General features: G+C 33.7%; 2 protein-coding genes and 1 non-coding gene across 3 annotated transcripts; 2 read left to right on the top strand and 1 right to left on the bottom strand.

Annotated features, from left to right (window-relative positions):
- The first annotated feature begins 1,151 nt into the window (after nt 1–1,151).
- Nucleotides 1,152–1,223, top strand: TRNAT-UGU (transfer RNA threonine (anticodon UGU)). Its single transcript has one exon. It is a non-coding gene; the product is annotated as a tRNA-Thr (tRNA).
- A 1,656-nt stretch (nt 1,224–2,879) lies between these two features.
- On the top strand, nt 2,880–3,305 carry LOC126704297 (uncharacterized). The gene has a single exon (XM_050403297.1). The coding sequence runs from the start codon at nt 2,880–2,882 to the stop codon at nt 3,303–3,305; it is 426 nt and encodes a 141-aa protein (XP_050259254.1).
- Nucleotides 3,306–13,217: 9,912 nt separating this feature from the next.
- On the bottom strand, nt 13,218–14,577 carry LOC126702053 (protein JINGUBANG-like). The gene has a single exon (XM_050400660.1). The coding sequence runs from the start codon at nt 14,499–14,501 to the stop codon at nt 13,353–13,355; it is 1,149 nt and encodes a 382-aa protein (XP_050256617.1). The 5' UTR covers nt 14,502–14,577; the 3' UTR covers nt 13,218–13,352.
- Nucleotides 14,578–16,005: the final 1,428 nt, after the last annotated feature.

Consider the following 16,005-nt stretch of genomic DNA (forward strand, 5'->3'; position numbering starts at 1 on the left):
TTTGTTTGATGTTTGGGTATCCATTTTAGTTGAATGATTGAAACTGTGGTTGTTGTTTTGCTTCAATGGTTATGGGTTTGCAGGCCTCACTGTATTTTTGTCTCTGTTCACTTGTCCCACTCGGAGAATCACTTGCAAAAAGAAGACGGACTTCCTTGTATGTCTCAAGTAGAGCAACAATCGTAGAAAAGCATGAATTTTGGATTGGGTGTATTTCAGATGTTAGATATGAAATAGGATTTTGCACGGGATCATGTAATGACAATTATGAATGAGTTGTAATAATAGCCAATCTGAAATGAGTTCTAATAAATGAGTTCTAATAGACAATTATGAACGAGTTCTAATGAATGAGTTCTATTCCCAATCTGAAATTTGATTTTCTTTTTCTTATTTTATTTTTTTTGTTCTACTTAGTTTACACAAGCTGTCCAAACTCTGAAGCCAGTCTAATAATTACCCAATGTGTCCAAACTCCGAAGCCAGTCTACCATATTTGTACTAAACTCCTACTACTGGTTTTTTTAATTTTTATTTTTAATAAAGTCAATAATTAGAATGGAAGATGGAAGCTTACTGTAGATGTTAATTTGTTCGATGTTGTTCACTGGCGAGTGGTGATGGTCCTGACGAGGTGAGAAAGCTTGAGAAATTTGAATGGGTTTGGGTTTCCTCGTCAACGCCGCTGGGAAATGGGTCACGACGGCGAGATGGCGCCGCTGTACACGTCGGACACTTCGGCGTTGTTCACCGGTGATGATGGTACTGACGAGGCGAGGGAGGTTGAGACATTTTTCTGGGTTTGGGTTTGGGTTTCTACTTTGGGAGAGAGACAGGGTTGAAGGGGAAGGGGAAATTAGAAAAAGGGAAATACTGAAGGTGGATGAAAATGGTACGCGGGTAACAAAACAGAAGTGGTCTGACACAGTAATAGTTGTGGGGTCCATGAATAGTGTGAAAAAATTGAGTGATGAAAATAAAAATGATGTTGCCAAATGAGTGTTAAAAAATAAGTGATGAGTGATGAGTGATGAGTGATGAGTTATGAGTGATGAGTGATGAGTGATGGAAATTGAGTGACGGAAATTGAGTGACGAAAATTCCTTACCCAAACAGGCCCTTAGACTCTGGGAAATTGGAAGAACCAAATGGCCCTTATAGCTCAGTGGTAGAGCGTCAGTCTTGTAAACTGAAGGTCTGTAGTTCGATCCTGCATGGGGGCAGTATTTCTTTTTGTTTTTCCAACTTGCGTGCCATTTTTTTTGTTTCTGTTTTTGTTTTTCCCTTTTCACTTTTCCTTTTGTAAATCAATTGAGATCTAATGCAACACTTGCACCCGAATGAATGATGGATAAGTGATACATAAGTCAATGTCCCTAATCCAACTAACATTAAGATTAAATCAATTAAAGACTTCATAGTATTTGTCATATGAGTATCTCCAAAGTCCCAAACTAGTACAGGCATAACCCAATAGAATGTTAGTGCTGAATCTCGCTCGCACAATAATCAAGGCGTTTAATCACCTTGCTTTGTCAAAATTCTCGAGTGACTATGTTCCAATTGATAGTATCTAGAAGGTTTTATTAGTTTTATCAACAGGTAAATAAGGGTTCAAGAGTATAACCAACAGGGACAACTTATTTCACCAAAGAGTATCATTAGTGACATTAAAAAAAAAAAAAAAAAAGTGCATAATTTTGATGGCCTATTGTAATTTCCTTCCCCAAATGGTCATTCAAGGGTTGTTAAGTGTTGTGCTAGTATAATGTCTTCTTCATCTTCTTAGCATTTTGCTGATTGTACTAAATATTTTAGAAAAATATGAAACAATGTAAATTTAGCACAAGAAGTGTCAAATTCATGTTAAATTCAGTACTTAAAATACTAAATTCCATGGTGACTCTCATACTTGACCTAGATAGCTAGTGACATAGAAAGGGGACAATATGGCAATGAAGAATCTTTCAAATTAAAGTTGAACTCAACAATTGAAGTGATGAATTCAACCATTCGGCTACTAAATTTAATTAATTTTATTTGGCAACAATATTTATATTATGCCTTCTAACGAGTGATCAAATTCAATCAATTTCGTGGATGTAACACAACAGTAACGAGTAGCAAATTAGCAGCATCATAGCAATAAAACGAGAATGAAGATTTCTAAATCACTAATCCCCTTTATTAGAAAATATGTGACCTTTAAGTTTTCCGTCAAAAAGGTCAGGTGTGTTGGATTTCATGTGAGAAACTTGACTCTCGACTTAATAAAGTCAGGTTTTAAAGTATTTAACCCACCATTAATCACTATATATGTAAATCAATCAAAATTTAACACACCGTGGTATAAGTTATAACAGGCACATAAGTCGTTTTTCAGATGTTTGGGCAACCCTACTTCACATGGCATAATCCATCCATTATTGCATTTTACCCCAAACCCATAGGGTTAGTGAGTGCTTAAAAATTCCAATAGGAAAATACAATTTTTTTTTTTTTTTGCTGGTTAAGTGTTTATGTAGGGGATAAAACCCTTGAACTGTTAGGTTACTAGGAGACCGGGTACTACCTGGGCTAGAAGGCCCGGTGATAGGAAAATAAAATTACCCCTAACTACAGAGAGATAATTTATAATTAATAACCCTTTTAAGTTTTAAGTCTGATTTATGATTTAAGATTTATCCAACTCTCATTCTTACTTTCTTACCCTCCCCTTTTGTTCGAATTCGAAGCGAGCCCCATCTTTCAAGTTTCATCTTCTCCCAACAGAAACGAGCTCAATTTCTGTGTGTGTAGCTCTAAAGACTACAATTTTTGAGTTTTTACTTCATCTTATCAAACACAGTTTATCCAAAGTCTTTCTCTGTCTAATAACAATGGCGAGCTTTATACACAAGCTCGCCAAAAACAGATCCTCCATAAGAACCATCACAACCCTCAACACCCAACTATCTCCAAAACCCAAACTTTTTCTCATTCCCCACCAAACCCATATCGCAAAAACTCAAAAACCAGAAGACTATGCAAACAACCCAATTCCTCTTTCGGGTCCCACAAGCGGAGCACAGGTGGAGCCCACTCAACTGTTGCGATTCTTCCCAAGTTTCCCATTTGGGTATTGCTTAAACCCTGTTTTCTCAACTGGGTTTGAGAGATTTGCCGAGGGGGAGGCTGGTGAGGTCGAGTTTGATGATTCGAGGACGGTTTGGGCTGACAGTGTGAAGAAGAAGAGGAAGAAGAAGATGAACAAGCATAAGTACAAGAAACTTAGGAAGCGCCTTCGTCGAAAGTCTAGGACATGATTGGTGAGAGTTCATAGTTCAATGCATTGGTGGATAATTGTTATCTCTTTTTTTTGTTGAAGGTTTTTGAGATATAATGCAATACCTTTAGAGTTTGGAATGGAATTGTTAGCCATTCTTTCTCTTTTGGGTTTTTCATTTTGGGAATTATTTTTAGAAATGGGGGCTAACATTTTTATGTTACCATCTGAAAGTTGCTTACTTCTTTTCTTTCTTTGGTTATTTATTAGTTTTGGCATTATGTGAGTTCAAGTTAGCTCAATTGATAAAGGTTCTTGTCACGAATAATTCTATTGTACCTATCAAAACAATAGTTTTGGCATAATAATTGTAGGACAAAAGTTAGACAAAGTTCTTTAGGAACTGTATCTTAGGTTCCCAGTATTTAACTATGTTGCTGCATTGGCCATGGCTAGCCACATAGTTGAATTTAATTGTGCTTGGGGAAAGATAACACCTTGATGTTGCATTGGTCAATGTATCTGTATAGTTGGATTTAATTGGGGAACCTAATGTGCATCACCTTAGGAATTGTACCTAAGTTTTGCCCATATTTGTATGAAACTCCATATGCATTCATCATTATCATTCTTGGTGAAAATGCAGTGTACCTCAAAATCCATGAAGGTGAATTTTACATATGGTTTTGATCATTTCTGTTTGTAGGAATGTCGATTTGTACAATTTTAATGTCTAGTTACATTTACTCAACAGTTATATGTAATGTTCACCGAGTATGACCTGCTAATGGTTGGCCATCTATATACCACAATTAACCCGGCTTGAACTGGCCTTTTGAAGTACCGCTTGTATTATGCATCACTATATATCAGAACAATGGGATGTCATTAGAATAGCATATTTTTTAGAGTTACAATTAAAAGATGCAGTTTATGTGTAATCAATAATTCAATATTAGCTTCAGTAAAATAGGATAGATTCACAAATGACTAATGAGAAACAACTGAATGCAGTGCAAACCCTTTGTTGGAAAGATCACTTTTTTCTTTTCTCAAACCTAGAACAAATAAACCGAATTGGAACTTCCTCTTTATGCAGATTTTATCATACTTAATGTTTTTTATTAGTATTACAAGCTATGCTAAAGAAGTTGTTGCGTATTTGATAAACAACTTGTTGATCTAATGTATATTGCTAGGTGTTAACTTAGGATGTTGTGAGGACAATAGGTAAGAAAAGAAAATTATAAAACAAAACATTATAGATGCATTTGTGATATGGTGGATGTTGCACTAATCCGGGGCACAATGAGAAAGATGAGCTGTGTCTACTGTCTGGAGGTGTTTTAAGGATTAGGGGACATTTGGATGGAAGTGGATTGGGGTAGTGAGGGAAGATATGTTAGTCTATGAATTTACTCAATTTTTCTGGTTACATGCACCTGAATTGGTAATTCATGTAATGTTTGGTCTATGAATTGCCACCTTAGAGGGGAGCCTTGTTTCCGAATTGCCCTGTAATATTCCTGCGGCTCATAAAAAAATTGAGGTTCGTTGTGTAAGTATGATAACTTTCACTAGGGGTATCTCTTGGACTTTGTATTGTTTGTTAGGTTTTAGGGGGGGCAATTCCTCTGTGTCTTTTGTGGACTATTTGAAGAGAGTGGAATCATCATACTTTGGAGGGGGAGGAGCATTCAATCTTGTAGTTGGAATGGTCTTTTTTGCTTTCTTGTATGATTGGATGACTGTGATGAACGGTCTTTCATTTTCTTCCCCCGTGGATTTTTCGGATCAGTGCACTTTTTGCCCATTTGTCTGGCTTTCCATAGTGCACCACTTGTGTACTTGGGGAGCAGCTTGTAGATACTTTTAATTTCTTTCAATAAATATTCTCATTACCTATCAAAAAAAAAATTATGTGACTTCCTATGCTATTTCTTTGCCTCAAAGATTTATGTTTTTATTTTTGATTGTATATACTTGTTATAAACCTCATAGTGAGGGACATATATCAATATCTAGTTTGCCTTGGCAATTGTGTATTGAGCCAGATTCTTACACTAGATCTTCTTGTTTCAATATCTGTTACCTGTCAGAGAATGTATGTAAGAACATATTTTGGTATTCTCATATCCAGGGTTGTTGGAATCTTAAGATTGTTTCACAGAGTATTGTTATATTGTGTTGTTTCTGTTTGTAGTGGTGCATAGTTTTGTCGAACTGTGAATTGCTATAGGACATAGTTTTCAGTAACACAGAGTGGAAATAGAATGAATTTTGTGCATCTGGTGTTTTTCACAAGAGAGCTCTGTAACCTTCATCTGCCATCCCCCAGTATTTTTGAGAGAGCAGCACCTTGGTTTCTTTTTGTCTGAAACTTCCATTTTATGAGCTTGTCTTTCACTTCTCTGCCTTAGCTCTTGGTCTCTTATCAAGAAATGACTTGTTTTAGGCTAAATGAGTTATGTTTTTAACCATGCTATCTTTTGTTTCCAAAATCACAAATACGCTCTCTTCTTTTCACGTATATATAACTTGCACAAATACAGTGTTCACTAGCACATCTGAGGAAGTTAGTGAAATCAAGTATGAAATTTATGTTTGTAGCAGAAATATGAAAGGCCACAGTTAGTGGCTGGGTCCTTTGAGGTCACCTCTTGTCCATATTTTAGTTTCTACGCTTTATATGATGCATTCATGACAGACTGGTTCAGTCTATTCCGGATTACATTTAGAAATGTGCAATAAGTTCTTTTTGTGTTGCCTACTCACCTTTATCTGTTACTCCATTTGGAAGCTTGGTCGTCCAGGTCTTCTGTGATTATAATTAGCTGAGTCATGACAAGAAAATCCTGAGATTTTTGGTGTAGGAGATTGCCCATATTGGCATGGGAGAACTTGAAATTCGACTTTTTTTCTTCCATCAGAGTTTTTTGTACCACTGAAGTTTTCTATGTTCTTTGTAAAAGCTCCAGCTACCTGTTGGCTCTAACTTAGGACTAGTATCCTAGGAAAACTAATTTGGTTCGAATGTTCTCTAACAAAAAAAGAAAAGAAAAGAAAGCAATGCAAAGAGAAGTAGATAACTTGTGAATAATGTAGGTTACAGATAGTTTAATTAGTAAAGTATTTTGTTATCGAATCAGAAATCTATGATTAAATTTTACATATATAATAAAAATAAAAATAAAACTCATTAATGGTATATTATATAATAATCATCATAGAGTAAAACATTTACTTGAATCGTATTGTATTATGAACAATTGTTAATGGGTATATTGTATTATGAACAATTGTTAATGGGTTTGGGTTGGCATTTGCCCAAGCGTAGCCCTTTCAAGAAGCAGTACCCTCAACCCAGAATCCACCCACCATTTTATACTTTTATTCCATCTTCGTGCTGGGTTTGGGGCTAACCGATATATTATTTGTTCACTTTATTTTCTGAATTCATTTTTCATCTTTTATGAAAACCTCAAAACCCTTTTGTGGGGTTAGGAAGAAAAAAGGGTGGGGGAAAATCAACAGCATAAATCTTAGCCTCTGAAGTAAGCAGGAACCACAGGGCCCTCTTATGCAGTGACTTTATCTATAGTTTTCGACTTAAATTTGGAGACAAGTCACTATATTATTGTATTTTAGTTGCTTTTGAAAACAACATATCTCCCTTACGAAAGTGAATCTTCAAAAGCACCCACTGCATAAAATATATGCATGCTAACCTTTAGCTTAGATGAACAGCTTGGACATCTCAAATGTGGCCTAAGCACAATGACAAAATCGGTTGGACCTCAACTTTTATGTACAGAATCTTCCGTGGGTCTAGACTCTAGATATCGAAGTGGACATCCACATTTACATGCTGATTGTCGAGTGGTCTCTGTTGTGATTTCATCAAAACTTGGCCTTAGCCAACCCGACTATTTCATAATCATTCGGCAGTTTCTCTAACTCCATTGTATAGTGACAATCCTCCTCCCTAAGCAAATATTAAATTGACATCAAAGAGATGTGCCCTTGGCCTTGTGCTCTTTAAGCAGATTTGTTTATAAGCCTGTCTTTACTCTTCAGTCAACATGGAGTACTTGGGCCTTGGATTTGGAACAGCACACCATTCTCCAATTACATCCAAGATTAAGTGCACAACACTCTCCAATCTTCACAACTGCTAACATGATTCATTGTGAATCTTGTGATTGGTTCATAATAAAAATGGTTTAATGATTGATTTATGTGAAAATGATATTACTCCAATTATAACAGGATATGATATCAATTATGAAAAATAGTATGTCCCTAATATTACTTTTCATCAAATTTTAATTCCAAAGTTAAAAAGAAAAAGAAAAAGAAAACACTAAACAATAAAATAGAGTGAAAATCAAAAGGTTTACATGAGATTCTTAGTCAATACTTAATAAAAAAAAATTTCATAGTCCAACCACACGTGCAGTGAGCGACATTTTATTGAGTGTTGAAACCTTGGTTTCTTTTGTTTGCAAATTATGGTTATCACGGTATGACATTGGGGGAATACATATATATGCGAAATGCATGTTATCCTTGTCTCCCAATCCAAAACTCTCATATATCATCTGTTGTCTGGTTTATCTTATAGAAGAAAAATTCAGTTTGGCATATGATAAATTGAGGAAGGTTTATTATTTATAATAAGTAATAAGTGTTGTTTTCATCATATATATTATATATATAGCAAAGCAACTCTCTGTTGACAAGTGACTAATTACTAAACCTCTATGGCACCTTGGGAACTTGAACTATAAACTTGTAATTTAAGATGTTTTATTAGGAAAACCTCTCATACTATGGAATATATGGAGCCATAGACACAGGCTTACTGTTTCTGACTTCGAATGGCTTAAAGGACAACTAATATGGACTAGCACTTAGCTAGCCAGATACCATGAAGACAAAAATGAGAAGACAAATTGTTGTAGATAACGATACAAAGGGATCTTAGTGCATGGAGATGAAGGTAAGAAGGAATATTTTGTAAAACTTCAAGTTCAACCTATATTCATGTTCTCAGCCATTCTAAAACATAAATAAATAATTTTAGTTCAAACACCCCTCCTTCTTCATTTTTTTTTTTTTCTCACTTGTAAAGTTCAACCTATTCATGCATGTTTTCAGTTAAAAGTCATACATAAATGAAAATATGTATGAATAGTTAGGTTGGGGTAAAAATTTAGAACTCTGAAAATATAACTCTTTCCTCTTATATAATAGTGGGTCTTACAAATTATATTCATTGTAAGATTCACGATTCATGTGAGAGAAATAGTATTATGTGGTTATACATTATAAAAGTTAGAATCACATGCTTATGATTTATGATAATGAGAGTAGTATCTTTGCTAACCGTAGAGGAATATTTAGGTAAAACACAAATCTTCAACAAACATTTAAATCACAATTTGTTTGCACATTTCACACAAAGAAATGTACTAAAATAAAGCAATTGTCCAATAGTTGGTTTGAATATGACTGACTCCATTATTATTATTGCTATGGATAAGTCTATTATATTGAAAGATGAACAAGAATGTTGGTTAGTTTTATGATTTTATCATAAACCACCGACTCTGGTTTGCCCCTGCACATAGTGTCCATGCATAATTAAAATCTCACATAAATTAGTAATTGGTGTACCCAAACTGATTGCTAATTAATTTTAAAGTGATTGTCATTAAACCAACAGGACAGTGACAATAACATTAGTCAATAATCATTCTTAAGTGGGATCACCTAATCAAATGAATTATAGTAGGCCCTTATAAACATGGTCAAGCTCTAGTGTGCTTTTCCTTTCGAAACATGAATTTTAGAGGACCGACGAGTGGTTCTAGTACCACAAACTATTCCACAACTTTTTATTACAACTCTATCATGACAGATTGTGAGTGGTTGTTTATCACTTACATATAGACCCACCACTTTTCTTTCATCACTGACACTTTATTACATCATAGTTAAAGCAAAAAAGTTGTATGCTAATTTGTAATACTAGATTTTTTCATATAATGAACAAATGATGCTGGTTAATTTCAATTGAAACTATATATACGTAAGCACTTACGCGAAGAGGCAACCACCAATGTTGTTAAATGGGACTAAACTCCTTTAATTTCTGGTTTTTAAATGTAATAAACCTAAATCAGTTGCATTGCTACACTGTAATCCACTTTCGCCCACTTTGCCGGAATACAAACTCATATTTGCTTGTGCTGAACTCCCTTTTGAGTATTTTACTCTTTTGTCTGTGTGTTTTTTTTTTTTCAATTTCAGATTCCAAATGCATGGAGTTTTAAGCTTGGGTCACATGAATTTCATTATATATGTTCACCTATAGTCAATTTAGATGTCACTGAATACGTCATGTACATGATTTAAATTAATGCTCAAACAATTTTATTAAAAAACAAAACCTTAACTTTGGCCTCTCAATTATCAGGAGGGACTTTCATAATAAGGCAATGAAGCTTCCTCTGTGTAGATTCCGCATATTAAGACATGTGGATAGCACTTTTGAGACATTGATCTTCTCGGAGAAAAGCATGTCACCATGTGAGAGACGGTCCAAAATGCTAAAACTAAGCGTGCGGCCAATCCATCACTATGAAAGTATATAAATGCTTATTTTATTGCTTGCAAAAGTAACTAAATAAAACGAAAGAAAAGAATAGTTTGTAATGTTATTTGCAGCTTTAAGCTTTTTTTTTTTTTTTTTTGGAAAAAAAAAAATTTGTTTCTCATTCTTTTTTCTGTGCTATAATTGTCATCCAAGCAAAGGTCATGAAGACAATTAAAGGCATGGACCAAGCAAAATCTACTTGATGTAATGATTTCATGTTTCCCATATTTTAAAACCCGAAAGTGCATGCCCTAAACTTTCAATATGAAATAAAACTAGCCCAATCATGTATTTCACCCGCTAACAGTTCAAATTTGTATATATGTGGGTTCTTGGTAAGTTCAAATTTGTTTTATATAGCATACAGATCTTGAAAAATGCTAAGTTTACTACAATAAATCTTATTAGTTACACATCAATAATATAATAAATAATTTTCTTACAATTTTTATTTTGTATTTAAAAGTTAGCACATCATTTTATAACGTTTATATCATATCCTTTTAAACCATTCCACTAATCTTACCCAAAAATATAACATAATTTTTTAATTTCTAAATGAGATTTTCATTGAATAAAAAAAAAGGCACTTACGCAAAGAGGCAACCACCATTCACCAATGTTGTTAAATGAGACAAAACTCATTTATGGAATGCAGATTCATATTGGCTTGTTCTAAACTCCCTTGAGTATTTTTCCTTTTTATTTTGGGGGGTGTGTGTGTGTGTTTTCAGATTCAAATTAAAATGTATGGAATTTTAAGCTGGGATCACATTAATTTCTTTATGTTCACCTATAGCCAATTTGGATGTCACTGAATACGCCATTTACGTGATTTAAATTAATGCTCAAACAACTAAATTAACAAACAAAACCCTCTCAAGTTTTAATTATTAGGAGGGGCTTCCTCTGTGTAGTTTCCGCTTATTAAAACAGGTAGCTAGATAGCACTTTTGAGACATTGATCTTCTCGAAGAAAAGAATATCACAATGTGAGATCGATGAAGCAATATGTACCTAAAATCTAAATGCTTTAAAACGTGCCGCCACCACTATGAAAGTATATAGATGCATATATTTTATTGCTTGAAAAAGTAACAAAAACAAATGGAAGAAGAAGCTAGAAGAAGTTATTTGTGATGTCATTTGCAGCTTTTAAGCCTTTTAAATTATTTTTTCTCATTCTTTTTTTGTGCTATGATTGTCACCCCAGCAAAAGTCATGAAGACAAAGACATGGACGAAGCAAAATTGACTTGGAAGTAATGATTTCATGTTTCCCATCATATGTTATAAATTATAACCCAAAAGTGCTCTAACCTGGCTTTTCAATATTTTACAAAATAAAATATGCAAAATCATGTGATTTCATTTCAGTATTTCACCCACCACTAGGTCAAATTTGTTTTTGGGTTCTTGGTAATTTCACATTAGTTTTATATACCATACAAATTTCGAAAAATGCTAAGTGTACTACATAAATATTATAATCTAATTTGACTTTGAAACTTATTAATACCACTTCAATAATATAATTTTCATATTATAATCTAATTTGACTTTAAGCTTTTTTTTTTTTTTTTGGAAAAAAAAAATATTTGTTTCTCATTCTTTTTTCTGTGCTATAATTGTCATCCAAGCAAAGGTCATGAAAACAATTAAAGGCATGGACCAAGAAAAATCTACTTGATGTAATGATTTCATGTTTCCCATATTTTAAAACTCGAAAGTGCCCTAAACTTTCAATATGAAATAAAATATGCACAATCATATGTATTTCACCTGCTAATAATTCAAATTTGTATGCGGGTTCTTGGTAAGTTCAAATTTGTTTTATATAGCATACAAATCTTGAAAAATGCTAATTTTACTATAAAAATCTTATAAACTAACTTTGACAATAAATCTTATTAGTAATATATCAATAACATAATAAATAATTTTCTTATTATTTTTATTTTGTATTTAAAAGTTAGCACATCATTTTATAACGTTTATCGTATATCCTTATAAACCATTCCACTAATAGAACATGATTTTTTAATTTCTAAATGAGATTTTCATTGAATAATAATAAAAAAAAAAAAAGCCACTTACGCAAAGAGGCAATAACCACCATTCACCAATGTTGTTCAATGGGACAAAACTCCTTTAATTTCAGGTTTTTAATTGTAAACCTAAATCAATTGCATTGCTACACTGTAACCCACTTGCTCCCACTTTTATGGAATGCAGATTCATATTGGCTTGTTCTGAACTGATCCCTTTGGCATTTTACCTTTTTATTTTGGGGGGTGTGTGTGTGTGTTTTCATATTCAAAATGTATGGAATTTTAAGCTGGGATCACATGAATTTCTTTATGTTCAACTATAGCCAATTTGGATGTCACTGAATACGCCATTTACATGATTTAAATTAATGCTCAAACAACTAAATTAACAAACAAAACCCTCTCATGTTTCAATTATTAGGAGGGGCTTCCTCTGTGTGTAGTTTCCGCTCATTAAAACCGGTAGCTAGATAGCACTTTTGAGACATTGATATTCTCGAAGAAAAGAATATCACAATGTGAGATCGATGAAGCAATATATACCTAAAATCTAAATGCTTTAAAACATGCCGCCTCCACTATGAAAGTATATAGATGCATATATTTTATTGCTTGAAAAAGTAAAAAAAACAAAAGGAAGAAGAAGTTATTTGTGATGTAATTTGCAGCCTTTTAAGCCTTTTAAATTATTTTTTCTCATTCTTTTTTTGTGCTATGATTGTCACCCAAGCAAAAGTCATGAAGACAAAGACATGGACGAAGCAAAATTGACTTGGAAGTAATGATTTCATGTTTCCCATCATATGTTATAAATTATAACCCAAAAGTGCTCTAACCTAGCTTTTCAATATGTTACAAAATAAAATATGCAAAATCATGTGATTTCATTTCTGAATTTCACCCACCAATAGGTCAAATTTGTTTTTGGGTTCTTGGTAAGTTCACATTTGTTTTATATACCATACAAATTTCGAAAAATTCTAAGTGTACTACATAAATATTATAATCTAATTTGAATTTGAATCTTATTAATACCACTTCAATAATATAATAAATAATTTTCATATTATTTATATTAATTTTGTATTTAAAAGTTGAAAAATAACTGGTTTATAATATTGCACTATTCATATAAGATTTACTATATTATAAATTAAACAAATATATATACTAACATTTTACATATTCATGCAAAATTTATCATTTTACATGCTAATGTAAATCTAATATAAATAGTACATTGTAAACTACTAACTTTTCATAAAAGTCAACACATCAATTTATAATTTTTATATCGTATCCTAATACATCATTCCACTAATCTTACCCAAAAATAGACCATGATTTTTTAATTTCTAAATGAGATTTTCATTGAATCAAATTTGAGGACATATGTTGTTGACCCTAGAACCCGAGATGTCCCAAATCTTAATCTCCCCATCTAGACTTCCACTACAAACTGAAACAACACCATTAGAAACCTCAGCAGAAACTGCCACCAACGACTTAACCGGTTTTTCATGTCCTTCCATCACAACCAAACATTGATACCCATGTTCTTTACATTGCCAAATCCTCACCGTCCGATCAGATGACCCACTAGCAAACAAGCAATCCTGCACGTTGATTAAGCATAGTACAGCCCCTGTGTGACCCCACAATGCCTCCACAAAACCCATGTTGTTCTTCACACCATTCTTGATCATCATCTTCTTCTCCCACACCATGATCAAACGGTCAGAACCACCCGAAAACAAAACCGACCCATCACCATTCAAAGCTAAAGCATTAATGGTGGATTTGTGCTTCTCTAAGGTACTCACCAAAGTGTGTCTTTTCACACTATCATTTCTCTCCCATACCCTAATGCACCCATCAGCTGAAGCAGTGTAAACAACTCCATTGTCAGATACTGCAATAGCATTCACTGCATCTTCATGAGCTTTGTTCACTGACTCTAAACAATAATAGTCAGAAGTGTTCCATATTTTAAAGCTTTTGTCCCAAGAAACAGAGTACATTAAACCTTTGTTCATAACTAGGCCTGAAACCGTGTCACAATGTTCAATCCAAAGCCTCTTCTTGTGCCTTCTAACGTAGACATAGTTCTTTGGCAAAAGGGAACGATACAAACGGTCTTTGAGAGTGGGAAGCGTGGAAACTAGGTGGTGGTGTGTGAGTCTTATTTGCCATACACGAATCTTGGAGTCTTGGTGAGCTGTGAAGATGTTGGTGCTATTGAATGCAATGGATTTGACCGACCCAGAAGTGGAATTGTCGTTGAATGAATCGATGTGGGTGTGGTTGGATAAATCGAAGACACTGATTATGTTGGTGGAAGCAGCATAGAGGACGTTGTTGTGGACTGCGAGGCAGGTGACGATGTGGGAGTTCAGGGTTTTGAGTGTGTTAATGCATTGGTGTTTGATGAAGGTTTCATGAGAAAGCAGGGATGATATTTGTTTGCAATGGAGAGTTTGAAGAGCCAATGTGGTTTGTGGTGGTAGTGTTTGATTGGTATGCATTTGGCTGGGAATGATTGCTGTGAGAGAGAGAGAGAGAGATTTCAGTGATGAAATATGTAAACAAGGCCAAAGATGTAGTACTACTTAAGCCAAAGAATCTGTAGGATATATATATATATATATATATATATATATATTAAAAGAAGACCAATGTCTTGGGCAAATAAAATTTTGTTATTGGACAGCTTGTGAGCACATGTGGGGTAATGGAATCACTTCATGTTTTGTGCTGATTAGGCCCTTATGCGATGAAATGTGGCACTCTACTATGGGTTCCACTTTCCTTACATAAAATGGGAAGATTAGTTCTAAAGTTTGCTATTTTTTAGCTAATGGAATGTACCCAATGGCATGTGTTTATGGCTTTTAGACTTTGATTTGCATAATGATTAAAATACATGTGACCTACCACTTAAACTTAGTGATAATTGATACAAAATCGCATCTGTATGATTTGATTTGAAGAACGTAAAGTGCTGAGTGGGGAACATAAGAGTTAAGGCCTCTTTTAGGTCAACAAATACACAATTATAGGACTTACACACATGATTGGCTTAAGCACATTATGCTGTTTTGAAAATGTAATGTTAATCTCAATCTCAAGTACCCATTGATAGATTAATTTCACCTGTTGGCTACTATATATAGCGAGGTCTAACAAACCAACTTATAAAACGAGCTAAGTAGGGCTAATGCTAGCAAAAAGATAATGGGTCATAACTCATACAAAAGTTAGCCCAATGCAATTAAACAGGTTAAGGTATGTAGGCCCAAAATCATCCCAATTCCCAAAGGCCGAACCACCAAAGGGCTAATATGCATCCTTGCGACAGGTAAACGTAATTATGAGACACAATTATTCTATAGAAAAAAAAAAATTATAGGACACAGCTCCTCTCTGCTTATCATTATTTTTGGCTTTTTGGATAAGCCTTCTATTCTCATCACGGTAAAAACAGATTATGTTTAGTAGAATTATTTGTTTGACCAAAATCATCAATTTGAGAAGAAAATCACAGGGAAAAAAATTATAATTCATCAGTTATAAACAACATCACTGTACTTTACAAGTAACCTTTCTTAAGTTGAGAATTTGTTGAGATTGTGTACAGTGGCCCCTCTATCTTTGTGAATGGTGATGTTTTGTTTTTAAATAATTTGATAATTACAATAACAAAAAAAGAGTTTTGAACTTTGAAGCCTTATTTGAGTTATTTCTCTAATAAAAAGAGTCGATCTATATTACTAAACTGTAAGACTCTCAGCCGTGAATCGTAATCTGATCATGATCATGTTGAATAAGTGGATAATTTGTAAAATATTACTGAAATTACCATATATATGTCATATACAAATGAGTACAAACAGTATTGAACATCTTAATTTGTACTTTGTTGAATTTTCATAACACAATGAAACACATTTTGAAAGATAATGTTAGGTATATCACATATTTTACTATATAAATATTACACAACCTATGTATTAATTAGGTTTCCTAGAA

The sequence above is a fragment of the Quercus robur genome, chromosome 10, assembly GCF_932294415.1.
Source record: "Quercus robur chromosome 10, dhQueRobu3.1, whole genome shotgun sequence".
NCBI lineage: Eukaryota > Viridiplantae > Streptophyta > Magnoliopsida > Fagales > Fagaceae > Quercus > Quercus robur.

What these genes read in the sequence shown, in the direction of transcription:
- LOC126704297 (XM_050403297.1), top strand. Translation starts at nt 2,880, where the DNA reads ATGGCGAGCTTTATACACAAGCTCGCCAAAAACAGATCCTCCATAAGA.
- LOC126702053 (XM_050400660.1), bottom strand. Translation starts at nt 14,501, where the DNA reads ATGCATACCAATCAAACACTACCACCACAAACCACATTGGCTCTTCAA.